At 37.1% G+C, this 18,971-nt stretch overlaps 1 protein-coding gene across 7 annotated transcripts in view; it reads right to left on the bottom strand.

Moving 5' to 3' along the window:
• Window positions 1–18,971, bottom strand: part of st14a (ST14 transmembrane serine protease matriptase a) — a 32,410-nt gene that overhangs the window by 13,090 nt on the left and 349 nt on the right. For 4 of the 7 annotated variants that reach the window (XM_087292651.1, XM_087292650.1, XM_087292652.1 and 1 more), the window contains 8 exon segments: window positions 18,670–18,773; window positions 11,835–11,994; window positions 10,147–10,277; window positions 9,990–10,060; window positions 8,362–8,531; window positions 6,802–6,834; window positions 4,154–4,388; window positions 22–152 (listed from right to left, as the gene is read on the bottom strand). In XM_087292651.1, coding sequence (XP_087148777.1) covers window positions 22–152; window positions 4,154–4,388; window positions 6,802–6,834; window positions 8,362–8,531; window positions 9,990–10,060; window positions 10,147–10,277; window positions 11,835–11,994; window positions 18,670–18,714 — 976 coding nt within the window. In that variant the 5' untranslated portion in view covers window positions 18,715–18,773. 7 annotated transcript variants of the gene reach the window in all.

The following is an 18,971-nucleotide window of genomic DNA, read 5'->3' as shown; positions in this document are numbered from 1 at the left end:
GCACAGCTAACCAGGATTCACCTTGAATTTGAGAGACTCTGGCTCTGAAACCAGGATAAGCCCCTTCTTCGTTGGTCACCAGTGTGACTAGCATAACATTTCGGGATGAGATGAAGGATAAGGGATCGCTGGGAGAATAGTAGCCACACTTTCTGAGAGAAACAGAAATACAGTACAAGAAAAAGCTACATAACATAACGTAACAATGCAACATGACATGACGTGGCGTAACATGACATAACGTTACTTATGGTAATATGATGTAACGTAACAGAACATGAAGTAACGCTGCAATATGATGCTGCAGAGACTTATAAAGATTGAGGAGAGACTAGTAGTTGCTGTTTCAGGAGCCATATGACTTCACAAATCATGACTATTACAATATTATTAAATACAGGTAAGTGCGTGCGACGAACAACCGTATACCATGTGACATTAATTGCATGTGTGAATTTTGTAAACAGAAACAGTTTGGTGATATTTTCGCACAACCAAGAGTCTGTATTTAAAACATGAACATAGTGTACATAAGCGTTTATTTTTTTTGTTGTGTGTGACGCTAAGAAGAATGGAGATGCCACTTGCTATCATGTCTACTTCAGACATTAAAAGGCAAATCCTCTGCAAAACAAAAAGTAAGGAAGGCTTTCCACAAGGCTTTCTACAAGGCTCTCTATAACTCTCTACTAGCCGGGCTCCCAGCTACCTCTATCAAATCTCTTCAGATGCTTCAGAACGCAGCTGCACGAGTGGTCTTTAATGAACCTAAAAGAGCACATGTCACTCCGCTACTCATCCGTTTGCACTGGCTGCCAGTTGCTGCTCACATCAAATTCAAAGCTCTGATGTTTGCTTACAAAGCGACTTCTGGCTTTGCTCCTTATCTGCTCTCACTTCTGCAGATTTATGTGCCCTCTAGAAACTTGCATTTTGTGAATGAACGTCGCCTCGTGGTTCCACCCCAAAGAGGGAAGAAATCACTTTCCCGAACTCTCGTGCTCAATCTGCCCAGTTGGTGGAATGAACTCCCTAACTGCATCAGAACGGTAGAGTCACTCGCTGTTTTGAAGAAATGACTAAAAACTCAACTATTTAGTCTCCACTTTCCATACTAATCTGCAATTCCCTCTCTGGCTCCTCCATTAACTACTACAAAAAAAAAAAAAAAAAAAATTGTGACTAATGTTTTGCTTCTTACTAGGGTTGGGCATCTAAGCTATAATGCCGATCCGATACGCATCTCGATATAAAGAATACGATCCGATATATTAGCGATACATTTGTGACATATTGCGATGCGACACGATACGATTCACACCCATATCACGATACAATGCGATAATTCAGCACTAACTAATTAGATCAAGTTTATGAGATTATGTGAAAGAGGATGCTGTGCCATTGAATGAGTTTGATTTGATTATTTATTATTTATTATTATTATTATTAGTCAGAGTGTCAGTTTACAGTAGAGGGCCATTTTAGAACATATAGCACATATTATTTAAGTATTTTCAAGATAAACAGAATGTATAAGTGCAATATATATTAAAATATATATATTTGCACTCTTTCAACATAAAGGTTGAGCATTGCACAACAAGAATTGTGATTTAACTTTTCAACTATGAAAACAAGTTTTACAAAGATATATTTTGCCACTGAATATTCAAAACTTAAGGTCGTGAACTAGCAGTGTTATGCTGCTTTCAAACATCACTGTCACTGTAAACAACAGGCTAATAAAAATATAACAAACCAGCAATCTTCTTGCTGTGAGGTGGTCAAACTACCCACTGTGCCACCGTGACACCCATTATTTTTATCATTATTATTATTAATATTATTATTATTATAATTAAATAAAAATTAACAGAAGGAGGTGTTCAAAACCTTCGTTCTCCGTGACACTAGGCTGAATAAATATCTTTGCAGATGAACAGGGCCGGCACGTCCATAGAGGCGACCTAGGCGGCCGCCTAGGGCGGCAGTATAGAGAGGGCGGCGTCCGCAACACCCCACCTTACCACCCGCATCCTCAGTTATGTCCGCGACACCTCCATCAGCGCCCGCTTGTCCTCAGTTATATCCGCGCATAGGGTGGCAGAATAGAGGTCCGCGACACCCGCGTCCTCAGTTATATCCGCGCATAGGGCGGCAGAATAGAGGTCCGCGACACCCGCGCGTCCTCAGTTAAATCCGCGCATAGGGCGGCAGAATAGAGGTCCGCGACACCCGCGCGTCCTCAGTTATATCCGCGCATAGGGCGGCAGAATAGAGGTCCGCGACACCCGCGCGTCCTCAGTTATATCGGCGCATAGGGCGGAAGAATAGAGGTCCGCGACACCCGCGCGTCCTCAGTTATATCCGCGCATAGGGCGGCAAAATAGACGTCCGCGACACCGGCGCGTCCTCAGTTATATCCGCGCATAGGGCGGCAGAATAGAGGTCCGCGACACCGGCGCGTCCTCAGTTATATCCGCGCATAGGGCGGCAGAATAGACGTCCGCGACACCGGCGCGTCCTCAGTTATATCCGCGCATAGGGCGGCAGAATAGAGGTCCGCGACACCGGCGCGTCCTCAGTTATATCCGCGCATAGGGCGGCAGAATAGAGGTCCACTGGAAGATGGAGCTTTCACAACAACACCGTGGCGCCGCTTCAAGTGAGATTTCAGATTAGTCGTACTGCCCGCGTATTTTACAGATGCGCGGCACACTTTTGCAAATTGCATCTGTCCTGTCGTCCATCCTTAAATCCATAATGTTGCCATACTTTAGATTTAAAACTCAGTGGGGAATAAAATGTTTGTTTTGCTTCTCGCGCTTTCTGAGGGCGCACCACTAGCTTCATCCGCACACCTGATACACTGAGTTGTAGTGAAAGTGTACACATCCGCAAATCTGTTAGGCTTACTTTATGTAGGTCGATTAAATTATGCGCCAAAAACAGGTTGACAACACTTGTTAATAAATAAAAAATACATTCTATATTAAAAATATAAGCTGTATCTCGGAAAAACCGATGCATCTCGCAAAAACCGATGCATCTCGATTTGCTTCCAAAATTTCATTCATCCTCTGCTGCTCAACCGATGCACTCGCATCGTGCACGCGCATGAGCGCGTATCGATACATATCGATTAATCTTCCCATCCCTACTTCTTACACTTTCTTTACACACCTGAAACTTGCCTACAGCACTTATTCATTGTTGCTCTTATAGTTGTGTAAATTGCTTCCTTGTCCTCGTTTGTAAGTCGCTTTGGATCAAAGCGTCTGCTAAATGACTAAATGTAAATGTATTTGAGGGATGCTGAAAAAGCATATTTGATTTAAAGTGGAGACCAGGGGAAAAAAACAAGGACAAATCCACTGAAAGAGGTGAGTAAAAGAACGTATATGTAATGTGATCTCTCTCTCTCTCTCTCTCTGAATGCACTGAAAATATTTTGAAATTATATATAAATTTTAATTAATCCATAAAATCATAATGTAGACAGAGTATATAGGCTAATATTGGCATTAATATTTTAGTATTCAGCTTCACCGACGGCTATTTTAAAGGCTAAGTGTGTGCACCTAGGCCTATTTAGAGAACTGAGATGGTACGATGTTACAGAGGACTTATTTAATTTCTTTGTTCCAACTTCCAAGTGGTCTATAACAATATTTGTTAAGAATAAATTATGTTAAAAAACATATAAAGACTCATTCATAAAAAAGGCAAAAGAGCTGTGTGCATGTGCACATTTGAATAATGTTGGCTATAAAACGGTTTCGGGCTTTATAAGGATGTCAATCTAAATGTAATTGTCGGGCTCGGACCCTATCAGGCCTAACTTGTAAGGCCCGATTACAGCTCTAGATGGTGTATTCTGGCAAATTTTTGTGTGATCCTGAAAAATCAGTTTTAAGGGGTATCCAGTCCTTCCCCGTTAGCCTCACGCCTTCAAGCTAAAGAGAAATGGAACAATAGAAGGGCTAAGGGGGAGAACTGGGATTGGGCCTAAAAAGTGGTTGTAAACTAATACGTCCTCAATTCAACTCAGTAGTGACTAAAATGGTATTCCATACATCCTGACTTAGCAAGCAGATACAAGGTGATTCAGAACAGAAAAAATGTGCGTTCGGTGTAATCAGCCCCTTACTCTGCCATGATGAATTTGTCCAGGGCGACCAGAGAGTCATACACTCTCAGAAAGTCATTAGAGCAGTTTTGTTCGAGGTTGAAAGTGTCGAAGGTCAACTTGAGCACATGGTCTGGGTCTCCACGAAGCTGCCACTGCACAAAGGTGTTTGAAGGATATGGGGAGTCAGGAAAACCTGGCGAAAAGATGATATCCTCGACAAATCGGCTGGTGTGCTTGTTGTATCTTGTACTTGCTAAACATTCAGAAAACAAAAGGTTATTTTAACACATTAATTATTAGAAACACAGAACAATGATATTAAAGAAATAAGTCATGATCCAAAACCTACTGAACTTCCATCACGACAAAAGCAGAATCCTGACGCCCAGTTATATTTTGTGTAAGAGACACAAAACATAACTTACATATTCTGATAATCATATGCTTCCTAAAGATAAGAAGAAGCTTAAGAGGTGTCTTCAACTGTTCGTAAAGGTCAAGGGCGATTTACTGAGGCTGGTCAGTTTAATGCTTACAGTAAGGGAGGACATGGCTCAACTTAAATTCCTTACGAATTACTGCAATCGAAGAACGGACGAAGTTAGGGAGGACGTTCTTCACCGATTAGGAGCCATGGCCCTCGATTAGAAGACCTTGGGCGAACTGCCCAAGTGCTGATAGACAAATGCGCTGCTATACTTAATTGTGCTTCCTGAAATATCCCATGATTGTAGAGATTTATTACCTTACAAGTGTACAAGCCCAGTTCATGAACAAAGATTTATTACTTTGCTTTAAAAAACAAAGGGATTTCTTTTTCTCTATTTACATTTAGGGCCCTATTATACACCTGGCGCAATGTGGCGCAAGGCACAGCGCAATACTCTTTCGCTACTTTTAGCTCGGCGCAAGGGTCATTTTGAGGTGTTGCGTCACGCTGTTTAAATAGCAAATGCATTTGCGCTCAAATGTGCGCCCATAGGCGTTCTGGTCTAAAAAAGCAGGCGTGTTTTGGCGCATTGCTATTTTGAGAAACTGTAAATAGTCGGATCTTTATACCAGAACAAAGTCGGTCTATTGTCTGGCGCACTGGCTTACACACTACACACAAGATGTAGAGCAATACGCAAATATCTTTACATATGAAAAATATATAATATCTTAAGGATATATATATATATATATATATATATATATATATATATATATATATAATAAGGATATATACAGGATATAAATATAAATGATTAAAATATTATAAAACATTAATTTCTAGCCTACATGAAGATTTAAAAACCACTGCCTTACTTTCTTCATCTCGGGAGGCTTTTTCAGTTCATTCATTTTGCTTTTGTATAATGTTATTATTATTTTATTAAAAACAAGCTTAGATTTGTCCACCTGTCAAATTTTAGACCATATGGGGCATGGCAGGTGTATTTGGAAATAACTCAGTATTTTGAGCACACTTGGTCATTATTGTTCATTTATTCCTTTGCTAGAAATTAGAACTGAATTTAGAAATAGTTTTGAAACAAATCTTTGCGCTTAACAAATGAAATTAATTATTTATAGGCTAATTGATGTCTGTGCGTAAAGGTTTCCCTATCCACGAGAGCAAAAGCGAAAGTGAACTTACTTTACGTCAAAATGCGCTTATGGCTATTCTCAAAACACACCTATAACTCATTAAGAAAATAAACTCAACCCTTTTAGACCATGCGCCGTGGCGCGAAGCAGATTTTCCCGTCCTTAAATTAGAAAAATGCGTTCTGACACACCCTGAAAGCGTTTGCGCCCTGTGTTTTGCGCTCTGCGCATGGGCCGTCAAAATAGAGCCCTTAATGTTGAACATGACCATAGATGAGAAAAGAAAGGTGGATTGGCCGGTTAATTAAGTGGTTTGCCTTTCGGCTCAGCTCCTTTACCACAACAGACCGGTACATCGACCGCATTGTGAGCTTTGGATCATGACTGAAAGGACAATATCTCAGATACAAGCGGCCGAAATGAGTTTCCTTCGCAGCGTGGCAGGGTGCACCCTTCTAGATAGGGTGAGGAGCTCTGTCACCCGGGAGGAGGTCGAGTAGAGCCGCTGCTCCTCCACATCGAGAGAAGTCAACTGAGGTGACTTAGGCATCTGTTTTGGCTGTCTCCTGGACGCCTACCTGGGGAGGTGTTCCAGGCATGTCCCACCAGGAGGAGACCTCAGGGAAGACCCAGGACACGCTAGAGGGACTATGTGTCTTGGCCGGCCTGGGAACACCTCAGGTGGAGCTGGAGGAAGTGTTTGGAGAGAGGGAAGTCTGGGGTTCTCTCCTAAGACTACTGCCCCCGCGACCCGGCCCCGGAAAAGCGGTAGAAAATTAATGAATGACTGAACATTTAATGTTGTTCAGCAGAGTCATTTTATTACAATGGTTTGGGTCCATATTGGTAAAAACAGTACTAGATATATTTTTAATCTAACTAAAAAGGCAAACACCTGTGCCCATGAGCATGGATACTGTATAAAAGGCTGAAGCATTTTGGAGCTCATTCACCAAAATTAAAGTTTTACCCTTTGTGTCAAAGCAAACCTCTGATACAGTAAATGGATATCTATAAAGGCAGCTCACTAGGTTTTGGAACAGGAAGTATGAGATATGAGAAATGGTCCAACTTACATCTGGCTTTTGAGATCAAACGTTTGTCCAGAGCTGTTGATGAAAGATTGAAATATATGAATATATGAATTGAGTTATAATGAATCTGTCAGGGTGAAGACAGGCATCTGTGCTGCAGTTAGGCATGGACTGGTGTAAGATTCTAATGGCATGATAACCTTGGATAAAAATATCACAGTTACACGGTATAGTGATCCCAGCTCTAAAATATACATGTTTCTAAATGTCTGCATAAAGGCAACAACATTTTTACCCAATAAACACTATATATGTATTTTAAAGATTATAAATTTTGGAACAACGGTTTGATGTAGAGCTTTTCAACTAGAGATACTGTTGCCCTAAAAAGTAAAATAGTTGTAAAAAAACAAGTAAATAAAAAAAACCTTCCATATTTCATAGGAACAATATAGCAAAGTTTTGTCGGTTTTAAAACCTTAACTTTTCCAAACTACAGTAAACCTTGAAAACGGTTATCGTCCAATGCCTAGCTGCAGTATCACAGACTTTCAAGTGTTCAATAATAGTGTGCAGTCTAGAGTTTACTATTTAAACCAGTCAAGCACCAGGTTAATTTTTTATTCTGTGGAAGTGTAACCTATGTTTTAGGATAACTGTTTTAACACATTCACCCTAATTTTAACAATGCATTAAAGAAAAATAACATTTTGAGGATTATTCAAAATGATGATGATGTAATCAATTGACCATAATGATTGTATTATTATTGAAATTATTATTTTTGACCATGGACCACAAAAACTAAAAAGTCTAAAAAGCAGTGGTCCTCAACCTTTTTATCACAGTGGACCAATCAACGCTTGACAATTTTTTGTGGATTTGGGGGTTTCTCAGAGGATGACAAGCTGACAAAACATTGCTATCGCTCTGATACAAGTTTTTTTATGGAAGCAATTTGCAGCACTGCAGTGTTTGAGTACCAGTCTGCGGCCTGGTGGTCGAGGACCACTGGTCTAAAGTGGCACTGGTAGAGCCAGAAATACATTGTATGAAGTAAAATGCCAAAAGTCATTAGAATATTACGTAAAGATAATGTTTCATGAAGACATTTTGTAAATTTCCTACAGTAAAAAACTCCAAACTGAAACTCTGTATGAGTATCGTACATTGCTAAGAACTTAATTTAGACTTCAAAAAAGAAAATCCTTAATATTTTGATATTTTATGAACTATTACATTCCAGATAGCTGTGTATCTGCCGAATATTATCCTACCCTAAAAACCATGCATCAATGGAAATCCTCTTTATACCTTTTATTTTTATTAATAAATCTAAAAATAAATTGACACTCATGATTGGTTTCGTGATACAGGGTCACATTTGCTGTCTATTTATACATAAATGATGTATTTTCATTGAAATAAATTGTATTACACTACTATTACTTTTAAGGAAATTACAGTTGTACTATTTATAATTTTACAAGCAAAGAATTACAAAAACTAAAGTAAAAACATACATTTCTAAACATGATTTGGTGACATTCATCTATCTATCCAAACTAAACAGTGATTGAAGATACTATTAATCTACATTACCTGAAGACACAACCGAATCCAGGACCAGGGATCCTTGTTGTTCTGAAACTTTGCGTGCTTTACCGGAACTGTACTTTTCACTTAAATTGCTCACAGCCTGATCCACTGCTGCTTCGTGTGCTGCTGGAACTGCGAACTCTGACTCGTAGTAAGCTATTACACTGCCCTCACTGCAGAGAGATGGACACAAGCAGCATTCAAGAGTATGAGCATCTAACAGTGCAAGAACCGTCAGAAAAATAAATCCTATTTACATTGATATCAACGTTTTTAAATGCTTGAATTTCAGACATTGAAAAATCTACTGACAAATACAAATACAAATAAAGCTTTGTTAAAAAAAAAACTATTATATTATTAATGAGTTTCCTACTTCTGTCATCTACAATCGCTCGCCATCCTAAAGCTAAAAAAAAAAAACTTTTGCTTCGGTTCATTTCTTAAAAGGGCACCAATTTTACTCGATTTTCAAGATTTTAGATGCATCTTTTGTGTCTCCAGAATGTGTCTGTAAAGCGTCAGCTCAAAATACCCATCAGAATATTCATTATACCTTTCAGAATATTGGAATTTTCAGCTTTGAACACACTGTAGCTGTTTTTGTTGCCTGTGCCCTTAATGCTAGTTCTCCCCGCCCACCGTTCCCACGTGCCTGTCAGAGTGTGCCTCAATCTTCACATGGCTGTGCCAGATAAACAGCACAGTGACAGACATGAAGCAAGCAGATCTCATGTAACGTTTGTGAGAAATACTAAAGTTTGAACTCACAGTAAAATCTGACTTTGCTCAGACAAAAGTCTCGTCACTTAACAGAAATAATGTAAAGTATAAAATATAAAGTCATGGTGCAGTGGAAAAATGAATATTGTGTCTGACCCCATGAGCTTGGAGGACTGCATCCATACATCTCGAATAACTTATTAGTAAAGTCATCTGGAATGGCAAAGAAAGCTTTCATGCAGAACTCCCAGAGTTCATTAAGACTCATCTTCAATGCCTCCTCCGTCTTACCCCAGACATGCTCAATAAATGTTCATGTCTGGTGACTGGGCTGGCCAATCCTGGAGCACCTTGACCTTCTTTGCTTTCAGGAACTTTGATGTGGAGGCTGAAGTATGAGGAGCGCTATCCTGCTGAAGAATTTGCCCTCTTCTGTGGTTTGTAATGCAATGGGCAGCACAAATGTCTTGATACCTCAGGCTGTCGATGTTGCCATCCACTCTGCAGATCTCTTGCACGCCCCCATACTGAATGTAACCCTAAACCATGATTTTTCCTTCACCAAACTTGACTGATTTATGTGAGAATCTCCGGTACGTGCAGGTTCCAGTAGTTCTTCTGCAGTATTTGTGATGATCAGAATGCAGCTCAACAGATAATTCATTGAAAACTTTTCCAAATGATCAACTAGAAGTCAAGTTATTGCTTGTTGCTCTTACAACTGGGATCGACGACAAGACGTTTTCACCTATTATTTTCCCATATATTTTCTATTTAAGCATTGGCATGAAGAGTAAAACAACAGAAATGATTCAGTTTAGTTAAAATAAAAATGGTATACACCAGTTAAGAGTAGATCCATGGCCAAAAAGCAAGCAAAAAAAAGTGGGTGGTGACAACAGACGTACCTGAATGCTTGAACTCTGGAAGTGACGTAATATTTCGACAGCTGTGAAGATTCTGAGTACATCAACTTCAGCTAAATATTAAAGAAAAAACAGTTTAAAATCTTTTCTCTGTCATCATCGCTCTGTGAAAACAAAGCAGTTTTACTTTGATTCTTACCTGAGTACTGACTTTATCTGCCAAGTTCTGAAACTCTGGACTTTGCGGGTTTTCATAAGCATCCACAAAAGCTTCATTTGTTATCCTAAATGAGCCGGTGTAAATCTTCTGCAACTTCAAATCATTCCGGACTGCAGAAAGCAACGATATATGAACACATGACCAACACTGTCATTGAGTATGTTTACATGGACACCAATAATCCAATTTTAATACGATTAAAATATGACGATGTCATAAATAAAATTGTGGTAAGTGCAGCATTCTCAGTGGGTATTTTTATAATGGATGACGTCTGTTCCTTGATAAGAGGGCAGAGCTTGGTGTCAGAGAAGTAAGAGCAAGAACGGAAGAGAGAGAGAGAGAAAAAGTGATACAGGGCATGGAAGACCCACACTGCGGTTCGTTGTTTTAAGGATGTTATAGTTTTCTCTGACGGCGTTTGTTGTTGTTTGATTTCTGATTTAATTAAACATGATTGATGGTGGGAAAAGATGAGAATTGTTGGGTGTTTTTTTCTCAATGATCACAACTTGTGGGTCTGTGTATGAACAGTAGTCTAACAGGCCTTTGTAAGGTTTCCTGCTTATATTGTTAGTTTTTTAGTTTGACTTATTGGAGAGATATTGTCTGGCACCCCAGTATTATAAAGTGAGTAAAGGAAACATTACAAAGACAATACTTCGATTAAGAGTCTACCGTGTAAACAGTTATTTTTTATTGCTTTAATCTGACTAAAGTCATTATCAAACTAAACAGAAATCGAACTAAGACATGTGGCCGATTTTAGTCACATCATTGAAGTGCAGTACAACATGTAAACACCACAATCAAACTAATACCTTCAAGTAGGATTTCCAATGCATTTTGCGACAAGATAGTCCACAAACACACACAGCTGTATGACACTATTCTCTGCACCTATCGAGTCAGTAAGAAAAACCTGCATTGCTAAATTTTTGCATACGGCGTGTGGTATCAAATTCCATCAAAACTACACTCTTCCAGCAGTTCATACTCGCATCCAATAACTCGTTTGTCGCGGCCGGCATGCAGGAAATTATCCGGAATGAAAGTGACAGTGTCAAACTGCAGTTAAAGTCAAAAAATGTGTGTATAGCGACTTGACGCAATGACAGGAATCGAATTATGTGCTATAACATGTAAAACGGGATCATGAAAGTAACATGCAAAAAGCGACTTGTCTTATTGTCTTATTTTATGGAGCTAATAATCTGCCAAAATAATCTGAATTTCAATTGTTTATTTTAATAGTTGACAATAGTAATTTAATAAATCAGAATTTTTATATGCCGTTAAAAATTGTTTTGAATTTCTTCATTTAAATTTCTTAATTTTATAATTTGAACATTGAACACTTGAAATTTAAGACAACAGAATCTTTCAAGGCAGGTTTTTTTATAGATGTATTTTCAAACTTTTTTTGTGTTCTTAATTCCTAGAATGTAGATATTTTGTTTGTTAAAATACTAAAATTTAACAGCATATAAAAACTCTAATTTATTAATTTACAATTGTCGATAATTCAAATGAACACAATTTAAATTCAGTTTGTTTTGACATATTATAATCTCCTTATTTAGATTAAGGCAAAACATTTTATAACTGATGTGCATGTAAACGTTGTCACTGAGGTTTTGCTGTACATGTTTGCCATTCTGACTTACAATGGAAATGCCAGACCACAAGCCCTATGATCAAAGCCAAAACAGCTGCCAGGATCACCAGACCAACAATGATCCCAATTTTCCCAGGGCCCTTTTTCTTCTCCATCTTTTTATGATCTGATGCAGGCAAAAATGTGACAGCTTGGTCCCAGTCCTTGTCCTACAGAGGAAAAAAAAAAGACTTTTTACTCATCTCTATAAATTCCGGTCTCTCTGAAATCAACCAGATAAAAGTCAGTATGAAGAAAGAAATAAAAATGACTGCAGCACATTCTCAATGGAAAACTGATTCTGACTGGAAAAACAAAAGAAAAGGAAAACGCAAAGTACATTTTTAACAGAATAAGCACAGATTATATTAGAGAGAAGCCTCTAAATACTTCCCTATAAAGGGTTTGTTATGTAATTTAAAAGGTTCTGGTTTTGAGGTCTATAACAAAAGGTTTACATTGATCGAAGTATTAAAAACACTTTCGCTTTCTCATAATATACATTTCACATCACCTCATTTCTTGAGTCTTCATTCAATGATTCAGATAAAACATTGGAAGAGCAAAATGCTAACAACGTCTGAGCTGGACAGTTCTCAGTGGTAAGTTTTTATTCAGTATGAGGAACATTGAGGTATTTTAACAATGTAATTCCTCTACATCAACATAACAAGTGCACAGCACGTCCATCAGGGTCAAAAAATAATTTTATTATTTAAAATTTATTAATCATTAATACCATACAACTTTAAGACAAAGATAGAAAATGTGCATCTTCATGTGAGATTAAAGCAAAACACAAGATAAAATTGTTGAAAGTGTCAATTTTTATGTTGTATCAGATTTCTTTTTACTTCCTTTTTAGTTGCAGCACAGAGAAAAGCAAATGATAATGCATATTTTTGTTGAGCTTATAACAGACCCATTAACTATAGTCACTAGTGAAAACTGTGTTTTGAGTTTTGTCGAAAGCACAAGGCACTCAGTAACCATTCTCCACACACAAAATCCCCACATCATAAACACATACTGTATATAGTTGAAGTCAGAATTAATAGCCCCCTTTTGAATATATTTTCTTTTTTAAATATTTCCCAAACTATGTTTAACAGAGCAAGGAAATTTTCACAGTATGTCTGATAATATTTTTGTTCTGGAGAAAGTCTTATTTGTTTTATTTTGGCTAGAATAAAATTAGTTTTTAATTTTTTAATAACCAGGTCAAAATTATAAGCCCCTATAAGCTATATTTATTTTCGATAGTCTACAGAACAAACCATCGTTATACAATAACTTGCCTAATTACCCTATCCTGCCTAGTTAACCTAATTAACCTAGTTAAGCCTTTAAGTGACACTAAGCTGTATAAAAGTGTCTTGAAAAATATCTAGTTGAATTATTTTTTACTGTCATCATGACAAAGATAAAATAAATCAGTTATCAGAAATGAGTTATTAAAACTATTATGCTTAGAAATGCGTTGGAAAAAATCTCTGTTAAACAGAAATTGGGTAAAAAAAAAAAAATAAACAGGGGGGCTAATAATTCTGACTTGATCTGTACAGGATGTTTATACAATGTAATGTCAGCTTTAATAATGATCTTTTTTTTTGATGGATGCAAGTGGACGATCACGTGATGGGAAGTCAGGCCTGATCACACGGTTTCAGACTTCAAATAGAAACAGCAACGTGTGCAGCATGACATCACTTTGTTGCAGAAAGGCTATTGGTTAAATGCCGGTGTTAGAAATGCACCCCATAGACTTTCATTAACATTCCCAGTCTACATTTAAAACAAAAAAATCAGAGGCCATAATTGATTAAAACGTAAAATTATTTTTTTTTTATGGATAAAGCAAGGACAAGAAGTGAAATGCATTTTAAAATGCACTAGGTTTGCAAATAAATGTATGATAATAATATTGGTCGGTGCAATAGTTTAGTGGTTAGTGCGCCAGCTTATGGTGCAGTAGCACATCAGGGTGTCCCAAGTTCTAATCCCGGCTCGAGGACATTTCCCAACTCTACCCCCCCCCCCCCCCCCCCTCCTCTCTCTCTCTCTCTCTTCCACTATCTAACCAAAGCAGAAAAGGCTAAAAATATATATTTAAAAATATATATAATAATATTTGCAGTAGGGTAGCCTAAAATTAGACGTTTTGGTGGGTATTAAACATATTTAGGCTACATGGAGCACATAAATATGTTGTTGTTGTATTAAACTAAACCACACATCAAACAATTTACTTAATCTCATCGGTACGGTATTTAAAGTCAATCTATTTCATTTACTATTTTTACATCTTCTGCAAGGGAACAGTTCTATTCATGAAACTCCCCTCAGTCACTCTCACTAGTGTCCCAACTCTATTATTAAATATGTTTTTTTTTATCAATTTCAATTAATAAATGCACATTTCAGAGGGGGTGCATTTCCGGGAGGAGTGCGCCTCTTGCCACAACACCGGCAAAGTAGAACATAGAAGCAACTTGAAGCGGAAAACATGAGTATGTCTGCGGTCTGGAGGTATTAGAAAGTTGATGACGACAACATTGTCATAGCACACTGTGAGATGTGTCATCTTAGGACTACCTTCCGGCTATTTTAATTTGAGGTGCTTGTTTTATATTAGATTTACTGTTGCACTGAAGTCTAAAAGTGAAGAATTGATGTTATTTATGACTTGATTGTTTAAGCTACCTCACAGAAGTGGTCTGTTTGTTAACAGAGTAGTTGAATGTTAAAATAAGGTCAACAATCCAACATCCTGGATCTGTTGGTTTGCTCTTATTTTATTCTTTTTTATCTATTATAGAAGTATCAGATTAAATTTCGGTATCAGTAGATAATCAAAATCAAATGACTCTGACTCGAGGGCAAAAAAAGTTTACATACATAAGCAGATACAATTGACAGTGCATGAACTGTGAACCCGTGAACTCAATCACTGATTCATTCATTCACTTATTCATCAATTGATTCATTTTTTTTAAAGCCAACATGGAAATTAGGCCTGAGCAGTATGACCAAAAAAACTCTCATGGTATGAGAAAGTTTATTTCACAGTAACAATATCTTTCATATTATAGTTTTTATAGTTATTTCAGACAATGTACAAAATGGCTTTAGATGATAAACAAGCATAAATATAAAAAAAAAAGAAGAAAAGCACCTGATCTATTCGATTATTTAGTTTATTTATTTTAAACTATAGAAATAAAGTAATCAAACATGACTTTAGATGAACAACAAATTCCACTGAATGTCACATTTCACAGTTTCATGTGGATAGACATTATTATTATCATTCTAAACATTTTTCAAGAAACAATAAACTAAAAATATAAACACAAACTAATGTAATCATGGTACAGCAATGGCGCAGTGGGTAGTGCTGTTGCCTCAGAGCAAGAAGGTCGCTGGTTCGATCCTCAGCTCAATTGGCGTTTCTGTGTGGAGTTTGCATGTTCTCCCTGCCTTTGCGTGGGTTTCCTCTGGTTGCTCCGGTTTCCCCCACAGTCCAAAGACATGCGGTACAGGTGAATTGGGTAGGCTAAATTGTCCAGTGTATGAGTGAATGTGTGTGTGAATGAGTGTTTGTGGATGTTTCCCAGAGATGGGTTGCGGCTGGAAGGGCATCCGCTGCATAAAAACACGCTGGATAAATGGCGGTTCATTCCGCTGTGGCGACCCCAGATTAATAAAGGTACTAAGCTGACAAGAAAATCAATGAATGAATGTAATCATGTCTAATAAACGTAAAAACCTTCACTGTTTCAATTGACAGCGTCTGTGCTGAATAATGGCTTACATAACTGTTTAAATCTCTGTGAACTTAACCTTTGAACTCACTGTGGAACACTGACCTATAACTGTGTCTTTAACAACCACTGACTGTCTCAGTTATCACAGGCTGCAGTCACATGACATCCTTCTTGACCTATATTCTATTTAACTTGTATCAAAAAATGTGCCGTCACAGAAAGTCCCACTGATTGGATACAGGGAATCTTTCCGAACATACTTTTACTTTTTGCTTTAAGGTCCCAAAGCGTCTTAAGAACAACCAAGCCAAAATAATGTGTTTGTGTGAGTCACTAGAACTGTTATTCAACTTTAAAAGTTTAATTTGTAAATGAATAAATTGCTGAGCGTTTGACATTCTATGACAGCGTCCATGACAAGCAAACCACGAACAGGATATCCCTGAGTCATGTTCTCACTGAGAGTTTCATATGTGGAGGTGTCGTTTCGTAGTAAAGTCAAGTGTTGCAAGCGTGTCGTAACAGATCTGTGGAATGCCTACAGGTGAACACGTCACACAAAAGCACAACACAGTGATGCTTATCATTCAAGCCAAGATCAATTCAGAACTTCAGTTTTTAACTATAATCTTGTTTTACTTTAATCTTGTGTTCAATAAATGAAGAGATGACGCCAACCGTTTCTGTTTCGCCCCGATATGTTTTTTTCTTTCATTGCGAACACAGTGTTGTGCATGAAAATAAATGTTTACAGTGTCAGTATAGCAACCCTATATATATATATATATATATATATATATATATATATATATATATATATATATATATATATATATATATATATATATACAATGTTAAATATAATATAAAGAGTCTAATAATGACAAAATTCTAATTTTACCAGTGAAAACAAATGGTCTAACAATCCTGTCTCAAAGTCTCAAACATAATACATCAACTTTATAACTATGAATAGTTGTATTCTGATGTCATCATTTAACTGTGAATTAACAAACAGGACATATAGAAAGTCTGTTCAAGTCCAACATAATGACTATACAAAATTTAGCATTTGAAGCAACAGTAGACCTACACATTGGCCTAATATTATTATTATTATTATTGTTGTTGTTTTACCATATGTTTAAGAATTAACAATAGTAATAATTATGATAGGCTAATCATATTACCCTTTATTTTACATTTTACAGAATCGGGAGAAAAAAAAAAAATCAAGATTCCGTTTTTGCCAGAATTGTGCAGCCCTACTTATTATATTATTCTGATATTAGGATCAAAGCCTAAAAGGGGCAACTTCAAAGAGGTATAAAACATTATTTGTGTTCCATTTAGTGTTAAAACTTCACATACACAGGAACATCAGACACTTATTTTACATCTTGTAAAGATGAGCATAATAGGTCCCCTTTACAGAGAGAGCTATCCATAATCACCACCAATAAACTGCAGTTATTGACTGGAAGCATTTCTTTTATAGTCTTGTTAGTGCATCGACACCCTATCCTCAGAGCCCACAATGAAGCACAGCTAACCCAGTCAGCAGAAAGTCTTAAACTGAAACTTCTATTGATGATCATCCCTTATACATGCTAAAAGTCTGAGAGGGACGGAAAACGAAAATGAGTGACCGCTGCTTGAAACCTGTGCTTCACTTACTAACTCTGTGTTCATGCTTGGCAGGTTTTGAATCAAGCAGAATTGCTCTGTTAAATAAGTTTATTCAAGTAAGTGTGAAAGCTGCCTTCATACCTTTGTGTGTACCAAATATGATGATTGAGATCCGCAGATTTGATTACAATCAAACTTCGGTATGATTCAAATAAAATGTGAATGCAACATGGACCTTAGAAATAGTACAATATGTCACAAAAAATAAACCCCCAAATGGGAGAAAGCTCACGTTTATTCTTGTTATAATGAAGATATTGGTTATTAAAAATCACTACACGGGTCTGTCTCCTTGCAACAGATCTTTTTGAGTGTGTGGTTGTGTATGTATGTGTGTGTGGCAGATGAATTCCTGATGCTGTTTTAACTATTTTAAATTCTTCATGAGTTTTTAACAAAAGTACAAGTGTGCTTAACCCAGCATATAGCAATGTTTTGCGATTTTCTGTAAGATCAATATAACAAGATATATATAGAGGAACATTTAAAGTGAATCAAAACCAATTATCAAAGTTGTCTTATAGCAACCGAACACCCATTCTTGTCCTAGTGTAACTTTGAAAAACTTTTTGATCCACTTTAAATGTTTACTACTGTATTTTGCATGAATTAGATAAAAAGCTTATTGTTTCAGAATTTGTTCTATCGTTTATTTTGTGGTGTCACAAAATGCATTGTTTACAGTAATACACTTTCATCGTTTGAATGACTGCCTGTAAAAAGTGGATGCAGTCGGAAATGTGAATAATAGCACGGTCAGAAAGTTGCAAGCCTAAAAGTACAATGTTTACATTTTATGTTGCAATATTTTATGTTGGGCCTGTATATCCTTAATGGTGGGACACTAAAGAGCGCCAATGAGCATCAAACCAGGACCAAATAAATATTTTAGGTTACTTGAATTTGGACCAAACGAAGGAAGAAAACAAACAATTGTGAACACACCCAAGTAAATTCACAGATTTGATAGCAGTAGCAAGCTCACTTTAAGGGTTATGCAAGCTGTCATTACACCTATGATCTACTGTTCAATCTTCAAGCTCAAGATCGAAACATACACAAGCTAGTTAAGTTGTTAACTAGACAAATTTAAAGACACTATAAAGAGCAATTAGATTTCAAGAACTTAATATATATTTTGAAACAATTGAAACCTCGATAACACCATTTTAAAAGTTTTGAGCAACTAAACAAAAATGGGTAACTTTGGGGAAGTCACACTAGTATTAACCACACGTCTAGAAACTCTGGAGGAAATGCATTTATACCACAAAAAGATCATCAGCTTTTGTAACAGAATTTATATTTTTGTCTCTCTTAATATGAATGGGTGTCTCACAGGTTGAACAGTAATGTTATTAATATGGCAGAAGGCCTGATGAATCTTACCGTAGAACCAGGAGTGTAACGCATTCCTCCATCCATAGGGTCCATTTTTGAGAGACCACTGGCAGAATCAAAATCAACACACCTTTCTCCTCACACTTCCACTTCTGTTGACAAAAATAAATCGGGTTGTGTATGGTGAGCGGAAAAGTAAAACAGGTTTGCTATTTTGCTAGTATCAGACGACTGTAGAAAACAACACGCCCATAACAAGTGCAACGAAATAAAAGCAAATAAATATAACGAATTCTTCGAAACGAGATCCTAAAACAAACTCCAAATCTGAAACACAAGCAGTTGGAGGA

Source organism: Danio rerio, chromosome 18 (genome assembly GCF_052040795.2).
Source record: "Danio rerio strain M-AB ecotype USA chromosome 18, GRCz13ab, whole genome shotgun sequence".
Lineage (NCBI taxonomy): Eukaryota > Metazoa > Chordata > Actinopteri > Cypriniformes > Danionidae > Danio > Danio rerio.
Note: the sequence above shows the minus strand (reverse complement) of the source record. Positions and strands in the feature narration are given on the sequence as shown.